General features: G+C 43.9%; 1 protein-coding gene across 2 annotated transcripts in view; it reads left to right on the forward strand.

Moving 5' to 3' along the window:
* ANKRD29 (ankyrin repeat domain 29) overlaps positions 1 to 20,012 on the forward strand; it is a 63,549-nt gene extending 43,537 nt beyond the window's left edge. For both annotated transcript variants that reach the window (XM_075532518.1, XM_075532520.1), the window contains exons 7-10: positions 8,566 to 8,664; positions 10,138 to 10,233; positions 16,723 to 16,821; positions 17,537 to 20,012. In XM_075532518.1, the coding sequence (XP_075388633.1) occupies positions 8,566 to 8,664; positions 10,138 to 10,233; positions 16,723 to 16,821; positions 17,537 to 17,620 (378 nt within the window). In that variant the 3' untranslated portion in view covers positions 17,621 to 20,012. The remainder of the gene's footprint in view (positions 1 to 8,565; positions 8,665 to 10,137; positions 10,234 to 16,722; positions 16,822 to 17,536) is intronic.
* The last annotated feature ends 296 nt before the right edge of the window (positions 20,013 to 20,308 follow it).

Consider the following 20,308-nt stretch of genomic DNA (forward strand, 5'->3'; position numbering starts at 1 on the left):
AAGTTGATGTGGAAGCCATTGCCGATGACCTGAGGACAGAGAGGAGAAGGGTCTCAAGTCTGCGATGACCAAGTGTCAGGTGTCCAGCACATCCTGGATAACTTCTGGCACGTTGGCAGGTCAGGTTGTGAAATGTTGTTTTCTGTAATTCCTGAGCGGAAGGTTACTGTTCATATGCCTGTGTAAGAAAAGCAAGTTGATACGAAAGGTAACAGTGCGCATGGAGGATGGGCCATGTCCACTGAAGTCTAAACTGAGCCGTGATGATCCTGAAACTTAGAAATTAAAGAATCAGCCAGTTTCCTTGGAAGTCACAACACCAACGCTAGTTTTCATTCTCTAAGATTGGAGGACACTCCTGTTAAAAAGGGATGTTTGTCTGTTGGAGAATTCACCCAAGGGCTAAGGAACAAGGGTGTGTCTCTCCCCTCCCCCCCCTGCACCTCCAGACACACTTCATTTTATTATATTTTACTTTATTGCAAGTCACAGATAACGCGGTTTTAGTTATCGTTGATTGTTTGTACAATTTCGAGGTTTGTGGCAACTCTATGTACAGCATAGCCTGTACTCACTGCATGCCTCTGTCATATTTTGGTCATTCTTACAGTGTTTCCAGCTTTTTTATGATGCTCTGTAGATGCTTTGTAAAGTAGAGGGCAGCACATAAAAATAGGAGGGCCCTCCAGGAGATGGATTCACACAGTGGCTGCAACAGTGGGCTCAGACATAGGCACACACGTTGCGGAGGGCGCAGGAGCTGGCAGTGTCTCATTCTGTTGTGCACAGGGTTGCTATGGGTCAGACCTGACTTGATGGCACCTAGTAAGAGCACTGCACACTTACCGGGCTCCAGCACAGTGGAACTCTGACTGTCATAGAGTAACTATGTGTAACTCCAGCACAGTGGAACTCTGACTGTAATATGTGCTGAGAAACCCATCTGTGACTCATTCAAGTGAGATATCACTGAGTTACACCTGTAAAGCTATGGTTTTGACTTAGAAAAGCCCAGGTCTGAGAAAATTGTTTTTCAGGAAAAGTATGCTTGATAAAATCAAAGTTGCTTTTTTGAATAAACACTGATAGAATTTTTCCTTTTTATAAAGTATACTAATGTTATGAAGTAACTCATTCAAATCATATTTCTTTTTACTAATAGCTAAAGTGTGTTGTTAAAGACTGTTTGTTATCCAGCCGGAGCAGATTGGCAAAGTTCTCCTGTCTTCTTTGAAAGTAGAAATGCCACAAATTTCATTTCATTTCAAGAAAACAAGTAGCTTTGTCTGGCAAAGTGATTGCAGTCCTAGCTGATTTGTCAGATGTTAAGAGGTGTGATTAAAATTACGTTAAGATATCCTGTGCATGCTAGAATATTGCATAGGCAAGGCATCTGGAAACTAATAGTTTTCTCTGAAAAATCCTCTGACACAGGGACATTGCTAGAAAGTTCTTGAATTCATGAAATAAGGGTGCCAATATTTGTCTGGTTTCTTTTTGAATGTTTTAGGTAAATCAGATACACAACTATTGCATTGCCTTTCTCAGGTGCCCTGTCATTTTAGGATGCACTCTGATTAGCTGTTAATAAAGGCGCCTTAAAATCTCTCAGCTGGCATTTGATGGAACTGCTCTGGTGGCACTGTGTTTCAAGCTTTGAGTGGCTCACCGTGAGGTCAGATGCTCAAAATCACCCGCAGCTCCTTGGGAGAACGAGAAGGCTGTCTGCTCCTATAAAGATTCACAGACTCAGAAACCTGTGAGTCAGAATTGACTTGATAGCCATGGATTTCTGGTTTGGACAAGTAAGAATAGCTTTTCTTAGTAGCATTATTGCCGAGGAGCTAGCGGAAGACCCTTCTGATGAAGAGAAGACCATAAGCAAGCCCGACACAGACACCTCAAAGACTACCTCCTTGATTTAAAACTTGACACAGTTTTCCTTCTAAGTCGTCTTAGGTGAAGAAATCAAGTGTCGCAGAGATCATTGAAATCCTTAGCCTAAAAACTCATGTTCACGTCTCTCGTGGATCTTCACAAGAAGGGATGCTGTGAGTCAAACAGCTGTCATTACTAGCTGAGGTGAATATTCGGTCTTTTTTTAAAAAAATCAACAATCAGTCTTTTTTATCACTTGAAAAATAAGTCTGGTCTCTCTCACTTTCTCACTCATTCACTCCCTCTCACGCTCTCATTCACCCACTCACTCACTCTCTCACTCATTTTCCCTCACTCACTCTCACTTACTGTCTCACTCTCGCTCACTCACCTACTCACTCTCACTCACTGTCTCATTCATTCTCTCACTCACTCTCTCTACTCACTCTCACTGACTCACTCACTATCTCACTCACTTTCTCACTTATTCACTCACTCACAAAAAAGAGGGGAAAAAAAGAAAAAGAAGTCTGAATCCTTTTCCAGATGATGTGCAAACAGATAGTAAATGATAGCTACTATCATTTCTATCCTTTCTTCTCCAAACTAAATGTTTTAACTTCCCTTAACTAAGCACTATACTGGTTATAAAGGGGCCTGGTGACCCTGTTGGGTAAGCACTGGACTGCTAACCACAGGTCTATGGTTCAAACTGCTCCCATGAAGATTTAAAAGCTTGGGTCACAATGAATCAAAATTGACTTGATGGCGGTGGGTTGTGTTTGCTTTGAAAAGAGGTTGGAACCTCCATTTCAGAGTAGTTCGGTTGCTTGAAAATATTTCAAAATTGTGTAGTTTTGTCTGAAATTACTTGACTATTTTAAGATCTGGTTCACCCCCCATTTTGATCTTCATCAAAACCGGAGCAAAAGAAGTTAAATTGACTTAATTTCCATCATTTTCATGATAAAGCCATTGTCAGAATGAAGACTCTGACCATCACAATGCTCTTGTAAGAGGTTTTTGAGCAAATTTCAACGTAAAAGGAAGCCAGATGTGCTTAGTGGAAGTGCCCCGTAGAGTTTTGAAGACTGGCCTTTCAGAAGTAGATTGCTGGGTCTGCTTTGAACTCATGCCCCTGGGTGGGTTCAAACTATTTCCCTTTCAACTAGAAGTGAGGTTCTTAACCATTTGTACCACCCATGGATTCCCTGACCATCATAATGTCATTGTTGCTATTGTTAGTGATCATCTAATTGGTTCTGACTCACAGCGATCCTGTGCACAAAAGAATGAAATACCACCTGGTCCTGCTCCATCTTCCCAATTGTTGCTATGGTAGAGACACAGCCACTGTGTCCGTGCATATCATCAACGACCTTCCTCTTTTCCACTGTCTCTCCACTGTACCAAGCATGATGTCCTTCTCTGGGGACTGATTTTTCCTGACAACATGTCCAAATTAAGTGAGATGAAGTCTCACCATTCTTGCTTATAAGGAGCATTCTGGTTGTACTTCTCCCAAGACAGATTTGTTTGTTCTTTTGGCAGTCGTGTGGTGCTTTCAATAGTCTTTTCCAATACCACAGTTCAAATCCATTGACTCTTCTTTGGTCTTCCTTATTCAATGCCCAACTTTCACATGCATACAAAGCGATTGAAAATACATGGCTTGGATTTGGCAGGCCTTCATTTTGAAAGTGACATCCAAAAAAAATGTTTAAAGAAAGAAAGAAAGAAAGTGACATCCTTGCTTTTCAACACTTTAAAGAGGTCTTGAACACCAGATTTATCCAATCTAATGTGTCATGTGATCTCCTGACTGCTGCTTCCATGAGCACTGATTGTGGATCCAAGCAAGACAGAATCTTTCACAACTTCAGTTGCTTCTCCATTTATCCTGAGGATACATACCTATTGGTCCAGTTATGAGGATTTTTATTTTCTTGACATGGAGTTGTAGTCCATACCGCAATCTTTGATCTTCATCAGCAAGTTCTTCAAGCCTTCCTCACTTTCAGCAAGCGAGGTTGTGTCATCTGCTGTCACAGCCTTCCGTCAATCCTGATACTACATTCTCCTTCATATAATCTAGCTTCTCGGAGTAGTTGCTCAGCATAGAGACTGAATAAAGATACAACCTAATGCACACATTTCTTGATTTTAACCACACGAGCAGTGACGAGTTCTAGAATTCCCATTCTTCTCAAGGCTATCCACAGTTTGTTATGATCCATACAGTAGAATGCCTTTGCATAATAAAAGGCCAAAATAAAACTGAAATTGAGATGCTTGGGAGAAAAGTGGAGAAAAAGCTCGATTTGACAGTAATAGTCGAACCTACTTTTCACGCCCTGGGTTCAAAACCAAACTTGAAACATAAAATACACAGGTGACCCCCAAATTTCATTTCACTCAATACTTCCTATCTGCTCACTCGTCAATTATCTCATCAGGTAATTGGGAGAATCAAAGCAAATCAAGTATCTGGAAGTAATTTGTAAACTGGAAGTACAAATTAAGGAGTTAGTCATTATTCTCATGATAAATAATGTTCATACTCAACTAAAATCGTCTACCATCACCACCAGCTACCTTTGATTTGATCTGACTCATGGTGTCTTGACAGACTAGAACTGAGCACCATAGTGTTTTCAATGGCTAATTTTTGAGATGTGAATCCCCAGGCCTTTCTTCTGAGGCACTTCTTGGTAGACTCGGGTATCCATCTGTTTGGTTAGCAGCTCATTACTTTCACCACAGGCTTCTAGAATTTTACGGGCATCTGCTATGAGCCAGGGCTTGTGCTCTGCACTTTCCTACATGTTTTCTCATCCCATAATATCTGTGTGAGGGCACTATTTTTGCAGAAAAGGACACTGGGGCTCAGAGTGCTTTGCTTAAGGTCACCCAGCCAGAACATAGTGACGGCTTTTTCCACCCACCATGCCTATCCAGTGCAGATGGTATATACTCTATCAGTAGTACGATGTCTTAGAAGGTTTACGAAGTCTCCTCATATGGTTGCTGTGAATGAATAATATTAATTATTATTCCCCAAATAGCATCTTTCCACCACTCTCTCATGTATTGATATCAATTCATATAATCTTACTAGAACCCCCAGACCTTGAATAGCAGCAAAAGGAGGAAGCTGGCTGCCCAGCACGCCCATGGACTGCCTTTCCCCGCCTGCCCTCTGGTGGACATATTGACAAAGAACAAATGAACCTGGAGCAGAAGGGCTATGAGACCGGGTCATTTCTGGAAACTTCAGGACTTGCTAGAGTCCACCCTGGTGCTGCAGCCACCAGAATTCCCCACACGGCCTGGCCCCAGTCCCCTGACAGTGCTCATCCTTCTCCCAGGAATGCACCTGGCAGAATCAGGGTTATCCTACAAGACCTACCCAACCTGGCTAGCTGACTCCACAACCCCTTTCCAGTTCCTGATACCTCTTGTGCATTTTTGTCCCTATCCTTATCATAGCATCACATCCCACATGAGCCCATGTCTTCTGGCCACGAGACTGGGTTCCTTTGAGAAGAGAAACCATTCTGTTATGCCTGCAACCTGAAACTTAACAGCTGCTCAGAACCGTGGGAAGGTTGAATGGGTGAATAAATGATTGACTCCTGAACTGGGAGACTCAGATGAAATCAAGAATGTGAGAGTGTACTGTAAGCTAAAAAGTACCGATTAAGGTACAATATATCATTGTTAATGATCCATTATATTTACATTCAAGGTCTAAGAAGTGCTTGGAAACTTCATGAAGGAGATGAAGGTTGTCTTTGGCCTTCTTCTTTTTTGGTTGTATTTCACACCCTTCTGCCTGTGAAAGCTGGACCATGGATGAAGAGCTGATGCATGTGAATTATGCTATGGATGAAGAATATTCGAGGTACTATGGACGGCCAGAAATACCCACACATCTATCTTGGAGAAAGTACTGCCAGCAGGCTCCTTAGAAGAAGAAGGGCAACTCATGTACTTTGGACACGTAATCCGGAGAGACCAGTCCCTGGCGAAGAACGTCATGTTTGGTAAAGCAGAGGGGCAGCAAAAATAAATTAGGAAGCCCTCCGCAGGATGAACTGACACAGTGGCTCTGCCACAAGGAGCTCAAACACAAGGGCGAGCGTGAGGATGGCGCAGGACTGGACAGCGTTTTGTTCTGTTGTCTGCTAGGCGCTAATGAGTTGGTCCCAACTCAGCAGCACTTCACAACAACCATAATCTCACAGCACCTAACAAAAAAAATAACAATCCTTTGTTTCCAAATGCCTCTCCCAGCCACTGAGATGCTGGTGTCCTTGGTGTCCCCTGGCTGACCCTCAGGGCCCAGGGGCTGTCTTGGGCCTCTGATTAACTCAAATGTTGCCCTCCTCTGCCCTGTACAGGGACCGCAGAGGATCATAGCCCTTGCACTTCCTGTGGTTAGTAGAGGGTGTTGAAATGACCCCCTGCATCAGAAATGTATACTCTGTAACGGCCATCTTGCCCTCCGGCCTCCGTTCCCACTGATGGGTAATTCCACCTTACCTGGCAAACCGGTCCCTTGAACTTATCAACTTGAGGTTAAGTTTTAGAACTCTGGATTCTTCTCCCTGCTCTTGCCTTTCTCTCTAACGTGACTTGAGCTCTCAGACTCATTGAGCTGGGTGGGGAGATACACGTCTGGTCCTTACACTGACCCTCGGGTCTCCAGACATTCTCCACTGGTTCCCATCTGATCCGAGTCTTCTGCCAGCCCTGGCTTCGTCTCTGGGCCTGAGGTCACAGTCCTTTGTGACCTTCTTTTCCCAACTCCTTCTTTTAAGCTTATTCTAAGCTGCCACTTGCCGCAGCACCTGTGATTTTCCACACTTGGATGCTCAGAGGCCCAGTGATGTGGGGACATGGCTTGGTCTCAGGTCCACTGGCCCAAACACTTCCCACGGGATTTCTCTTCTCCCTCTTAGGAACCAGCTAAGAATTGAGCTTCTCTCAGGACACCTGCAATTCTTCTGGGCTTCATCTCCAAAAGTTGAGACGATCCTTTCCCATCTGGAGTCCCACATAATGTCCCTGGTGTATCTGCTGGGAAATCTTACTGTCGCCGCACCCCGAGCTTATTGTCCTGCTCCCGGAATCACCCCAGAGAGGGAGGAGGGCATGGAGTGCCGGGTCCCACCTCTGACCTCACCCTTCTCTCGAGCAGCCCCTGTGAGCACTGGAAGGAATTCCATTTTCCATTCTGTCAGGCAGGGACCATGCTGCGCTCCAGGACTCCCCTGGCCTTTGAATGTTCTACCTTTTCTTCTCCGGAGCAATATGTCTCACCTTATGGCCCAGTGTTAACAGACAACAGGTTATGGGAGAATAATACATGAGAAATATAACCCCGCATGCCATCCTGCTGTCACTGGCTGGCGTCCTCATCTTCCAGAAGACACAGTATCATATTCCACATGAAATTAATGCCAAGTCCCTGAGCAGTGGTGTGGCTGTGGGGGATTAGAGACATCACAACACAAGAGGAGATGTGTCTTTAGTTGCTGGCCATCAGACCCACTCCCCAGCAGGCTCACACTCAACAAAGGCTCCCCAAAACTGGTGTATTGTTGTCTGAACATTAAAATGATGCACCGGCTAAATAAACTAGGGGCTCCCTGGAGCGCCGGCCCTGTAAAACGCTCCATAGATAAAGGATCTTACCCTAAAATGGGTGTTTTTATAAGCTAGAGGCTGAAGAGTAACAAGTGACCCCAGCACTGCCAAGTACTAGTCTATGTAGATCAGTGGCAGTCCCTAAGTGATACACACAGAATACATGCTTGGCTGCTTAGAGGAAGGTTAGGGGGTTGGATCCCCCAGAGGTATCTCAGAAGAAAGGCCTGGCAGTCATCTGAAAATCAACCATCAGAACCCCCTAGAGCACACTTCTACTCTGATACATATGAGAATCCACTTGTCGGTAACCATGGTTCTAGATCAGCATATAAGAGTTCCATAATCTGTTTTCAATATGAGAATTAAGAGTGGAGGGGTGGAGTATGGCCTGTCAATCAGGTTGCAGTTTGAAGACCTCATTTGGAAACGGTAAGGCGATAAATAGCTCGCTGGAGGCCAGATACACTCTCTTTGCTTCATCTCCCTGTGAGACATTCCTGTTGACAAGCCACATGGAGCTATGCTGATGGCAGCCAGACCTTGGAGCTGGAGGAGCCACATGGAGACCCCTGCCAGCACTAAGATGCTTCTACCCCCACTGGATCCACAAGATTTTGCACCCACTGGTCTGTGATCTTCCTGCACTCAGCATCATTGCATGTGTGGTGTGAGTCTGAAGAGGAATTGACAGACTGGTATTGGACATAGGGGCTAATATCAGACTTATGGGTTTTATCTGGACTGGGCTGGGATGTTCTTAAAGTACAATTACCCTTTTTATAAAGTTCCTTTCAATACACATGAGTGTCTATGAATTTGTCTCTCTAGTCTACTCAGACTGACACAGCGAACAACACTCTCTCCTGCATCAGTACCATTCAGGTTCTGAATTATCCAGACAGTGTGTGATTTGTTGTCCGCGAGCCCTTTGCTTGGGTCTCCAGTTTCTGCACCTTGGTGTGAAGGAGCCCCAGAGGAGAGGGTGGGTCCACGCGTCTGTGTCACCATGGCCTTCCCGGCTTCTCTCCGCAGGATGGGACGGCGCCTCTGTGGATTGCATCGCAGATGGGCCACAGCGAGGTGGTGAGGGTGATGCTGCTGCGGGGGGCCGAGCGTGACGCTGCCCGGAATGTGAGTTGCTGAGCAGCTTGGGGTTCAATGTGTGGGCTTGGGTTGAAAATGCAGTGGGGGCAGTACAGGGCCTGTTACTTGGGGGCCAGGGAGTGCTCCCTGTTGTGCTCCCAGTCCCTACCACCACCACCACCACTACCATTTGCAAACCCCCATAGGTCTTGCCTCCCTCCATTCCCCTAGTCTGGTGGTATCTGGGACTGAATTCTGCCTCAGCAAACCCAGCACCCATGGGAGCTGAGGGCAGTTTGGGGGAAGCCCTTCAGCTGGCTCTGAGCCTGCTGGTTGGGTTTTGTTTTCCCCTATGTCTCGCCTCTGCCCACAGGATTTCCCTCACTTAATCTGACACACCTTCCCTTTCTCTAAGCCTATGGCCACAAAGATAAATCAGAAACTACACTCCTGGCCCCCTCGCTGTTCTCGCTCCCACACTCATCTTCCTCCTGGTCCCAGCTAAACGCTAACTCTAACCAATAGACTGGAATTATCCCTGTCTATGGGAGAACTCTGAGCTACAAACTGGGGGGGAAAGAAGTCTGGGAAGTCTCTTCTTCAGATGAAATTGGATGGCAGAACTGACTGTTAATGCTTTCATTTGGCATCGCGTACTTTTAGATTTCAGTCCATCCTCCTCAACACACACAGAGTGAAATAGAGACTATGGGCAGCGAGTGCAAGGCTGCATGCAAAGGAAGGCAGAAAGGAGAGGCACGTTTGGAATCGTTCAAGAGTAAATGCAGGCCACCCTTGTTAACGTGATTAAGAAGAGTTCAACAGCCGCTTTGTCCTGAGAATGCCCCTTTGGTCCATTAACACTAGCCATTGCCTTTAGGGAGCCCTGTGGATTTCCGAGGCTGTAACTGTTTATGGGAGTAGAAAGCCCAGCCTGTCTCCCAAACTGCTGCTGGTGGCTTCGAATTGTCAACCATGCAGATCTCAGCCCATCGTGTAACCACTACACCACCAAGGCGCTTTTGTGGTCCATCCGTGCCCTTAAAATCTACTGTTGACATTCCCTTCCCCGGAAGCCTTTGTAAACGCCAGGTGCTCTTGGTGCACCTCTGATTCGAAAATCATTCTGTCCTTCAATGAACGTCTGTGGCTTTAATATAAATGAATGAATGAATGCATGAATGGATAGATAGATAGATGGGTAGATCGATAGATGGATAGATAGATAAAATTCTCCTTGCCCCTCACCCAGTCCCCTGAAGTTCTGGAGGCATATGAATTCCCCAGTGTCAGACTTCTAAGGGAATGGAATTAGCCGTATGTGCGCCTGGTGTTACTTCAGGCGGAATCAGCTGCATGTTATGCTCTAAAATGCTTCTACACTAGGAGGGGTTGCAGGTCAGGGCTTCAGTTTACACTCTGGGCCTGATTTTGGGCCCACATGCTCCCTGTTCTCAGCCCATGGGGCTCAAGGCCCACGTACACGCGTTAATGATGAACTTTTCTCTTCTCTCTGTTCAGGATGGCACAACAGCGTTACTGAAAGCAGCCAACAAAGGGTATAATGATGTCATAGAGGAATTGCTTAAATTCTCACCGGCCCTTGGCATTTTGAAGGTAAGGCCTACGGGGAAATTTTACCAATCTGCAAACGAGAGGTGCCCAAATAAGAAGTCCCTACTTGGGATCTATAGAAGAATTGGGGTGCTGTTGTATCCTTGGGGTGCCGTTGTATCCATGGTTCGTTTACGATGCTGGAGATGCAGGTAAGAAATGCGGAGGTAGTAAGAGACTGAGCCAGAATCTGACTGTACCGAATTTCCCAGAAGAAAATAAAAGATAGCGACAATAGTAATTAAATCATTAAGGATCCCTGGTGGCGCAGCACCGCCGACCCAAAGGTCAGTGGTTTGAACTCACCAGCTGCTCCTCGGGAGGAAGACCGCTCTCGTAAACATGACAGTCTTGGAAACCCTCTGCAGTCACAGAGTCCCTGCGAGTAGAGATTCACTCAATGGCAGCGGAGTGGTGGTAAGATGAAATCACGAAGAGTCCCTGAGTGGGGCAAACGGTCAATGCACCTGCGGCCAGCTGAAAGGATCGTGGTTTCAGCCCACCAACAGGCACCTCACAAGAAACACCTGGTGGTCTGCTTCTAAAAATTAGCCACTGACAAAACCTCTGGAGGGATGGGAACGTCCTAGAGTAAACAGGTGTCAACTTGATGCTGGGGGAAATAATGTCGAACAAAACAACGCAACCAATGCCATTGAGTTTTTTCCAACTCCGTAGCGACCACAGAAGTCAGGGTGGAACTGCCAAGGTGGGTTTACTAGACTGTCACTCTTTATGGGAGTAGAAAGCCTCATCTTTCTCCCGTGGAGCTGCTGGTGGTCTCCAGCTACTGACCTTGCCGTCAGCAGCCCGATATGTAACCCACGATGTTCCTGATCCAACAAAAGGGACATGGGGGGAAAGAGCCCCGCAAGCTATTGGTAGGGTGGAGACATTAAAGTTGTCGAATACAAACTGATGTTCTGATAAATAACCCCCCACCTAACTCACAGTAAAAAGTCAAAATAATAATCAAAAGGTATGGAATACAGTTCTACCCTGACATGCATGGGGTCAGGTAGAACTCTGGGAGATGCAGAATCAGCTCCATGAGAACTGGCTTGCTCTGGGTTTTTGCTTAAGGGAATCCCTACATTGGGAAGCAAACCACAGTGGTATCATTTGGAGGACTTGTGAAACCAACAAAGAGGAACAGACACTCTGGTCCTTCTCTGCCCCTTCTGGAGCCCAGAACTAGACTATTTTGTTACCTTGGGTGAAATACAAACGTTTAAAAATCATCTTATTGGGGGCTTGTACAACTCTTATCACAATCCATACATCCATCCATTGTGTCAAGCACATTTGTACATTTGTTGCTATCATCATTCTCAAAACATATGCTTTCTACTTGACCCTTGGTATCATTTTCCCCCTCCTTCCCTCCCTCACAAACCCCTAATAATTTATAAATTATTATTTTTTCATGGCTTACACTGTCTGATGTTTCCCTATACCAACTTTTCTGTTGTCCGTCCCCAAGGAAGGGGATTATATGTAGATCATTGTGATCGGTTCCCCCTTCCTCTCCCACCTTCCCCTTCCCCTTCCCCTCCTGGTATGGCTACTCTCATTATTGGTCCTGAGGGGTTTATCTGTCCTGGATTCCTTCCTTAAAACTCTTTTTAAAGTTTTTATCCTTTTAAATTAAAATGAAACTATAGGATGTAAGAGTTGGTAAACTTTTTCTGTAAAAGGCCAAATAGTAAAGATTTTAGGCTTTTCAGACTGATCCCAATGAGTCAGCTCTGCCATTGCAGTGATGTAGAGACAACGCCTAAGTGAACATGTGCAGCTGCATTCCAGGAAAGCTTTATTTATGGAGGCTGTACTTATAGACTTTCTTTATATCACAGGTCCCCAATGCGTCTTTTAAAATTTTCATTTGTTAAGTAACTATTGTTAGCATGTGGGGCATCCAAAACCAGATCGCAGGCTGGATGTAGCCATCGTTTACTGATCTCTGGAATGTACCAGGGTGCTTCAAGAAGTTCCTGAGGGAATGAGCCGTAATGGAAATTCATGTGCAGAGGTGGGGAACAGGGAATATGCTCATCTCAGAGAAGGTGGGCACACCAAGAGGGACAACCTATCATTGGGAAAATCACTTAACAGTGCTTCCAGAGAAGCCCAGCCCCTACCCCTGCCCCCAAAGCGGGAGAATATGCCCTGGATTATGCTAATCGGTCCTAATCAGACACTTCGGGCTAAGTTTCTACCTAACCCTTGGTGACCCAGGCCATAGTATATAGACAACTGGGACTGTAGACGTGTCCTTTCAAGATGTATAACATCTCTCATAGATCACACCAAATGGATCTGAGTTGGAAACCCATTAAGCAAACTGGACTTTACATTAAACAAGCCTATAGCAGATTAATGGAACTGAAATACTACCTTGGCCTTAAGGTTTAAGTCTCCTAGTGTGAGAAGAAGTAGATGATTACTGTTCATCCCAAAGCTGTGGATTTGGAAGTCATTGAACTTTGGTGCAAATCACTTGTTTGGAGGATGCCCAGTTATACGCAACCTAAGAATACCATATATTTGTGATTTTAATCCTCTCTTTGCTTATGACATGTCTTAGTCTAGTAAGCACAGTTCTGCCTTGGTGAATCAGTATTTTTTTCTTTTTCTTTTTTAAAAATCATTTTATTGGGGCTCATATAACTCTTATCACAATCCATACATACATCAATTGTGTAAAGCTCATACCCCCCTCCAAACAAGAACACATTGTTCTAACAAATTGGCTATCTGATATGCTCACTCTCCTGACACAATTGCTGAAGACAAATGGGTGCATAAGCAAATGTGATGAAGAAGGCAGATGGTGCCCGGCTATTAAAAGATATAGCTTCTGGGGTCTTAAAGGCTTGAAGATAAACAAGCAGCCTTCTAACTGAGAAGCATCAAAGCCCACATGGAAGAAGCACACCAACCTGTCTGACCACAAGGTGCAGAAGGGACCAGTTATCAGACATCAAAGATCTAAAAATCATATCAATGGGTGCCCACCTCCCTGATACGATTGATGAAGACAAACGTGTGCATAAGCAAATGTGGTGAAGAAAGCTGATGGTGCCTGGCTATCAAAAGATATAGTGTCTGGGGTCTTAAAGGCTCAAAGATAAACAGGTGGCCATCTAGTTCAGAAGCAAGAAAGTCCACATGGAAGAAACACACCAGCCTATGTGACCACAAGCTGTTGAAGAGATCAGGTATCAAGCATCAAAGAACAAAAAATCATATCATTAAAAATGTGGGTGAGTGCAGAGTGGAGACTCAAAGCGCATTGGTAGCCAACCACACACCCCTTACTGAAGGGTTGTGGGGAGGAGATGAGCCAGTCAGGGTGCAGGGTAGCAACAATGAAACATATAACTTTCCTCTAGTTCTTAAATGCTCCCCCCCCCTACTATCATGATCCCAATTCTACCTTACAAATCTGGCTAGACCAGAGTATGTACATCAGTACAGACAGCAACGGGAAACACCAGAACAGATGACTCCTTCAGGACAAGTGGTGAGAGTGGTGATGCCTAGAGGGTGGAGAGAATGTGGGGTAGAAAGGGGAAACTGATTACAAGAATCTAGGTATAGCCTCCTCCCTGGGTGATGGACAGCAGAGAAGGAGGCTGGGGAGACGTCAGACAGTGTAACATAAGACAAAAGAATAATAATTTATGAATGATGAAGGGTTCATGAGGTAGGGGAGAGTGGGGAGGGAGGGGGAAAATGAGCAGCCGATATTAAGGACTCAAGTAGAAGGCAAATGTTTTGAGAATGATGATGGCAACAAATGTACATATGTTCTTGACACAATGGATGGATGTATGAATTGTGATAAGAATTGTACAAGCCTCCAATAAAATTATTTTTAAAAAGATACCATGTCTGGGGTCTTAAAGGCTTGATGTAAAATAAGTGGTCATCCAGCAGAGAAACAAGCCCACAAGGAAGAAGCACATCAACCTGTGAGAGCATGAGGTGTCTTGGGACCAGGTAACAGGCATCAGAAGACCCTTAACAATCAAACAAACAGTCATATGATTAAGAACAAGGGGGATCAGAGCAGAGACCTAAAGCCCATCTGTAGGCAATGGAACACACACTCCCCCCGAGGGGTCACAGGGAAGGAATGAGCAAACCAGGGTTCAATAAAGCAACAATGAAACACACAATATTCCTCTTGTTCCCTGAGGCTTCCTCACCCCCACCACCATGACCCCAGTGATGCCTCTCACTTCGGACTAGACCAGAGCATGTGCACAGCCGTAGATAAGAGATAAGAGCTTGGGACACACACAACCCAGGAGCAGGAACGGGAAGAGAGATGCCAGAAGGGAAGGATAAAGGGGTGGGGAGGGGAACTGATCCACATCCAACCACACACACCCCTCCAGGGCAAAGAACAACAGAAACCATGGGGGGCGGGAGATGGTTGTCAGTGTGAGACACGGAAATAATAATGGATAATCTATCAAGGGGTCACGAGGTTGCGGGGGGGCGCCGAAGAGGAGCTGATACCAAGGGCTTAATAGAAAGTAACTGTCTAGAAATGAATGATAGCAACATATGTACAAATATGCCTGATACAATTGATGTATGGATTGTAATAAGCATTGTAAGAGTTCTCAATAAAATGATTTTTAAAAAAGAAACGGGCTTTACAATATGTTACTTGACTTCAAAGAGCTCCTCTGGTACTTGATTTTTGGTTCAAAGTCATATTACACATTGTGATTGACATTGAGATACATGACTTATTACCACATTTATGAGTTACTGTACAGGTGATAAAAGCAACTGTAGAAAAATGCCAGTTTGCTGGAATTCTTTTCTGAGTACATCTAATCTGTGATAAGATGAGGATGCTTTTATTATTGTAAGCAGTTATTTGGAGACAGCTTGCATTTGGGTCATTTTTTTTTAAGTTTAGTTCTGGATTACTTAATTTTATATTGTAAGTATAGATGTGTACATGTTTATAATTTTTATTATTTTTTAATCATTTTATTAGGGGCTCATACAACTCTTATCACAATCCATACATACATCAATTGTGTAAAGCACATTTGTACATTCATTGCCCTCATCGTTCTTAAAACATCCGTTCTCCACCCAAGCCCCTGGCATCAGCTCCTCATTTTTCCCCTCCCTCCCCACTCCCTACTCCCACATGAACCCTTGATAATTTACAAATGATTATTTTGTCATATCTTACACTGTCTGACGTCTCCCTTCACCCCCTTTTCTGTTGTCCGTCCCCCAGGGAGGAGGTCACATGTAGATCCTTGTCATCGGTTCCCTCTTTCCAACCCACCCTCTACCCTCCCAGTATCGCCCTTCACACCCCTGGTCCTGAAGGTATCATTCACTCTGGATTCCCTGTACCTCCAGCTCCTATCTGCACCAGTGTACAACCTATGCTCTATCCAGACTTGCAAGGTAGAATTCGGATCTTGGAAGTTGGTGGGGAGGAAGCGTTTAGGAACTAGAGGAAAGTTGTATGTTTCACCATTGCTACATCGCACCCTGACTGACTTGTCTCCTCCCTGAGACCCTTCTGTAAGGGTATGTCAAGTGGCCTCCAAATGGGCTTTGGGTCTCCACTCTGCACTCCCCTACTCATTCACAATGATATGACTTTTTGTTCTGATGATGCCTGATACCTGACCCCTTTGACACCTCGTGATCGCACAGGCTGGTGTGTTCTTCCATGGGGGCTTTGTTGCTTCTGAGCCAGATGGCCGCTTGTTTACTGCATGTGGGTCATTTTCATGGGCATACAAACCGGCTTCAAAAAGTTCCTGAAAAAATGTAATTAAAAGACAATAGAATTTTTCCAGGAACTTTTTGTATATGTAAAGCTCCTTTATATATACCCTCCAGAAGAGATGTCATGTATCTGCCCATTGTTCTTAAGGTGTTGTTGTTAGGTTGTTCTTATGTTAGATTTGTTATACTCTCTTCCTGCCCCCTCCCAGAAACCAGCGTTCTTATTTTAATAAATATGTACAGTAAATTTCATAAAACATCTGCAACTCACCCACCGGGCCCTTCTGTATAGAGCAAGGCTCCCAACTCACAGAGCTAATGGGGTTTTCTCCTCTCCTGTTTTCTGATCCATAAACCCTCTCACTCCACAGGCACTCTCCTGCCCCTGCATAAGCTGAGCATCTGTAGCTGGGCTAGCAGGCTGATCCATTGACTAGCCAGCCCATTCCTTCGGGCTTGCCGGAAGTGGCTCCCCTAAAGTACAGTGACTGCATATGTCATGCTCAAAGAGAAAGCAAATGCTTGGCACAATGTTGTGGGCATTTTCCCCACCACAAGGTTTAAAGTTCGTAAGTCCTCTATATAAGTAAGAGAGAATGTAAGAAGAGGAATAAGACTCTGAGACTGCAGTCTCATCCCTTGGGATGGCTCATGATGTCAAAGTGCAGGCCTCTGGGAACTCCCCGCTAACCATGTGGTCTTTTCTCTTAGAATGGGACGTCAGCGCTCCATGCGGCAGTGCTAAGTGGTAACGTTAAAACGGTAGCTCTGCTCCTGGAAGCAGGGGCGGACCCAGCCCTGAAAAACAAGGTACCAACTTTACCATCATTTAATTCCATTGGGCAGTGTCTTCCTAAGCCAGAGAGAAGCAACTCTTCTCTCCTTTCTCTCTCTCTCTCTCTCTCTCTCTCTCTCTCTCTCTCTCTCTCTCTCTCTCTCTCTCTCTCTCTCTCTCTGGCTTTTGAGGCTGGGGAGTGGAAATCAATTAAGTGATCAAAACAATCCCTTAAAGGCTAAGAGGAGGTAGTGAATACTATTTATATAGCATGTGCCTGGCAATAGATACTGGGAGTAATCTTGAGTAGATTAAAAATATATGGGAGGACATGTACAAGGTTATAAAAGAATACTATGCCATTTTATATAAGGGACTTCAGCATCTTTGGATTCGGGTGCTGGCATGGGATCCTAGAACCAATCCCTGGGGGGATACAGAGGGATAACTTTATTGAACACCTACTGGACATGCTGAGCATACAATGATAAAGAAGATGAGTAACCTGCCATCCAGGAGACTGTAGTCTGGTAGGGGATATGGCTGGAGCAGTAATTCTAAAACTGAGATTTAAAAAAAGATAATAGGTAGTATTTATATTTTTGTTTCAGTTAGCCACTAACATACAACAGTACATCTGGGAATTTCTTACCTGTGGAGGAGAAAGTTTGGATCAGATCCCCTCCTGGGAGTCCTTAAAACCACTGCCCACTGTAAGAATTCATGAATGCTGATCTTTCCTTCTTTTAGGCCAATAAACTTCCAGCAGAACTAACCAAAAATGAACGCATATTACGGCTCCTCCGAAGTAAAGACATTCACAGGAAGACCTAACAGTGCCACAGAAAGAATGCCATAGAAAGATAGAAACTTTGACCACAGTGTGGCCCCCTTTCCTCCCCCACCCATAATCCATTTTCAAATAGTGTCAGAAATTCTTTAAAGAAAGAAAACGCCCAGCATGCCCATCCTGTGGGGCCCAGACGGAAAAGAGCTGGGCTTTGTGCATTGAGTTGAGTGTAAGACAGCTCTGGGCACTTCCCCTTACTGTGGGCTTCTCACATTGGCCTGCACCTTGCTCCAGTGGGACCTGGCATCGCCATGATGTCACAGAAACCTGTTTGAACTGTGCTAACTTAGGTCTCCCAGGTAAACTCTCAGATGGACAAGGTTTTTAGTGCAAGACAAGGATACAGCAAACCTTGTTCTTAAAAATGACCAACAGTTGGGCCTTTCCTAAATTGATGCGCTTCTTGCTTTTGTGTTAAATGTGCAATGTGAAAATCTATAGAGATTCAATGTATTATGAATTTATATGTTGTGTTAACGCCATATGTGTATTAATACCCACAGATCATAGCTGCTCGTATTATTAGTTGATAAAGGTGTATTGTTAAAAACCCACTTCTGACATTCCACCATGTGAGTCTCTAAAGTGGGCTATCAAATGACCAAAAAAGACAAATCGTGTATCTGTGCGTCAATCCTCATCTTGTTCCTGACATTTAAAAATCACGGTCACTTACAGCTAGTGGTGCAGGTATGTAAAGGTACAATTAGCAGATTTCAACATTCAGAAAATTGCAAGCCAAGCGAGAAATCTAGGCTTCTCTCTTAGCTTTTGTTTTGGGGATCTATTTCCCATGCCGTGAATAAGTAGTCTTACTATACTGAAGAATACTAAATGTTAACATCACATTGCTTTATGTCATGGCTTTGAGTTCCTTGGAGAAAGCATGATATATGCAAGTATAATGTGCTGCTATGATTATTGCAGGACTATAAGTAATAAAGACTGTGATAGAGTATTTAAGTGTCCATCTATGCATGCTCCTGGACTGAGTGTCTCCAAGAAAGATAGCTGGGTTTTATTGAGTTATTGTTTAGGAGGAGAGGGGTGGGTCTCACCATTTCTATTCAATGCACTTTAGAATCAATGGTGTCTAAATGCCTCAGTCCGTGCCTAATTGCACATAGGAAAATTAAACCCTTCTCTGCCGAACCTACCAAAATAATGCTGGCAGCTCTTTCAGTTATTTAAACAAGTCTTTATTTTCCTTCTCCACTTTCTGCTCTGGTTTCCAGTTGATCATCCATGTAAGGACATGTTAAAATAGAGGGAAGTGTGGTAATCCCAGATTTTATTTTTTTCAAGCCAATTTGCATTTCTGCTGAAAACGTTGTTTTTGCCTGTTCTCATAACCATTTGCTCTGGGCAATGCAATAAAAACCAGCCTATTTTCATTCATATCGGAAGCAAAGCCTGTTTTGCTCAAGAGCTCTATGCACTTAGGATTAATGTGTAAGTCAGTAATGAGCAAATCATAACCCCAAAGTTGCCTGTAGCCTGACTAGCTATGCAAAAAGCCTGAAATCAAATTTCAGGGTAAAAGATTAGACAATCTATCTGTGTTGCTAAGACTCCTGGACAGAAATATTCTGGTAGCTAAAACAGTGCCAATTTCCTCATTGATGTCCTTTTATTCAACAAAGTTATACAAAAATATATTTTCCTCCCAGGGAAATTTATAAAGTTATATTGATTCTAATGAGGAAAATAATGTGGCCTTAAATGCTTTAAATGTTTTGCCCTTTATTGACCCTTGTACTAAAAAAATGGTTGCTCATTACCGATAAAAATCAAGACAGCATTATAAATACTGATCACAAAGTTCCAAAAATTTAATGGGATTAATCATAAGCTTAATGTTTTCACTGAACCATGTTGTCCTTGGCCTATTCCTTAAATTTTTTTAAGTGGAGGATACTCTCCTAACAGTATTAGGAAAATAAAAATGAATCCATTCACTTCTCAGCCTTTTGTCTAAGATCAAGTGTAACAATGAATCCAGTAGCTTCACAGTGTGTAATTGGAAGTCGTCGTCCTGTAGGTACAAGGTATCTGACTGATGGAAAGAGAATCACTTTTCATCGAGGTAAGAGTGGGTTATTATCCATATCAGGGAAGATGAGTATATGAATCACCCACCAAAGATTAAACAAAAGGTCTGTTATTTAATGTTCCAAATGCATTTGAACTTACACACAGGTTCTTACTTTATGTTATAATCGAATTCACAATTCTATTCGCTCTGCATCACAAGATTTAAAACTAGCAGCCTCTTATGCAGATCGTCCATTTAGCCAAACCACAGAAAAATTTGTTACAAATTTGTTACATCTGTTTGATCACATATTCCATGCTATAACTAAAAATAAAGTTAATACTGGTATCCAACTTGCCTGGGTTGCTTTTTTCTATGTGTTTGTTTTTAATTGGAAGTTATTTCTCCGTGATATTTTTTACTTTTTATTTTTAATTGGGTGAAGGTATACAGAACAAACGAGTTTCTCTTCAACAACAGTTTCTCTTATACACATTTTGTTTCATGTCATGGATTGCAACCATCACAATGTAACATCACTTACCCTACACTTCTATCCTGGGTTTCCTGTTCCCATTCCATCTTCTTTCCTAATCCTTTCTGCCTTCTAAACTTTGTCCTGGGGCACACGCTGCCT

This window comes from Tenrec ecaudatus, chromosome 15 (assembly GCF_050624435.1).
Source record: "Tenrec ecaudatus isolate mTenEca1 chromosome 15, mTenEca1.hap1, whole genome shotgun sequence".
Classification (NCBI taxonomy): Eukaryota; Metazoa; Chordata; class Mammalia; order Afrosoricida; family Tenrecidae; genus Tenrec; species Tenrec ecaudatus.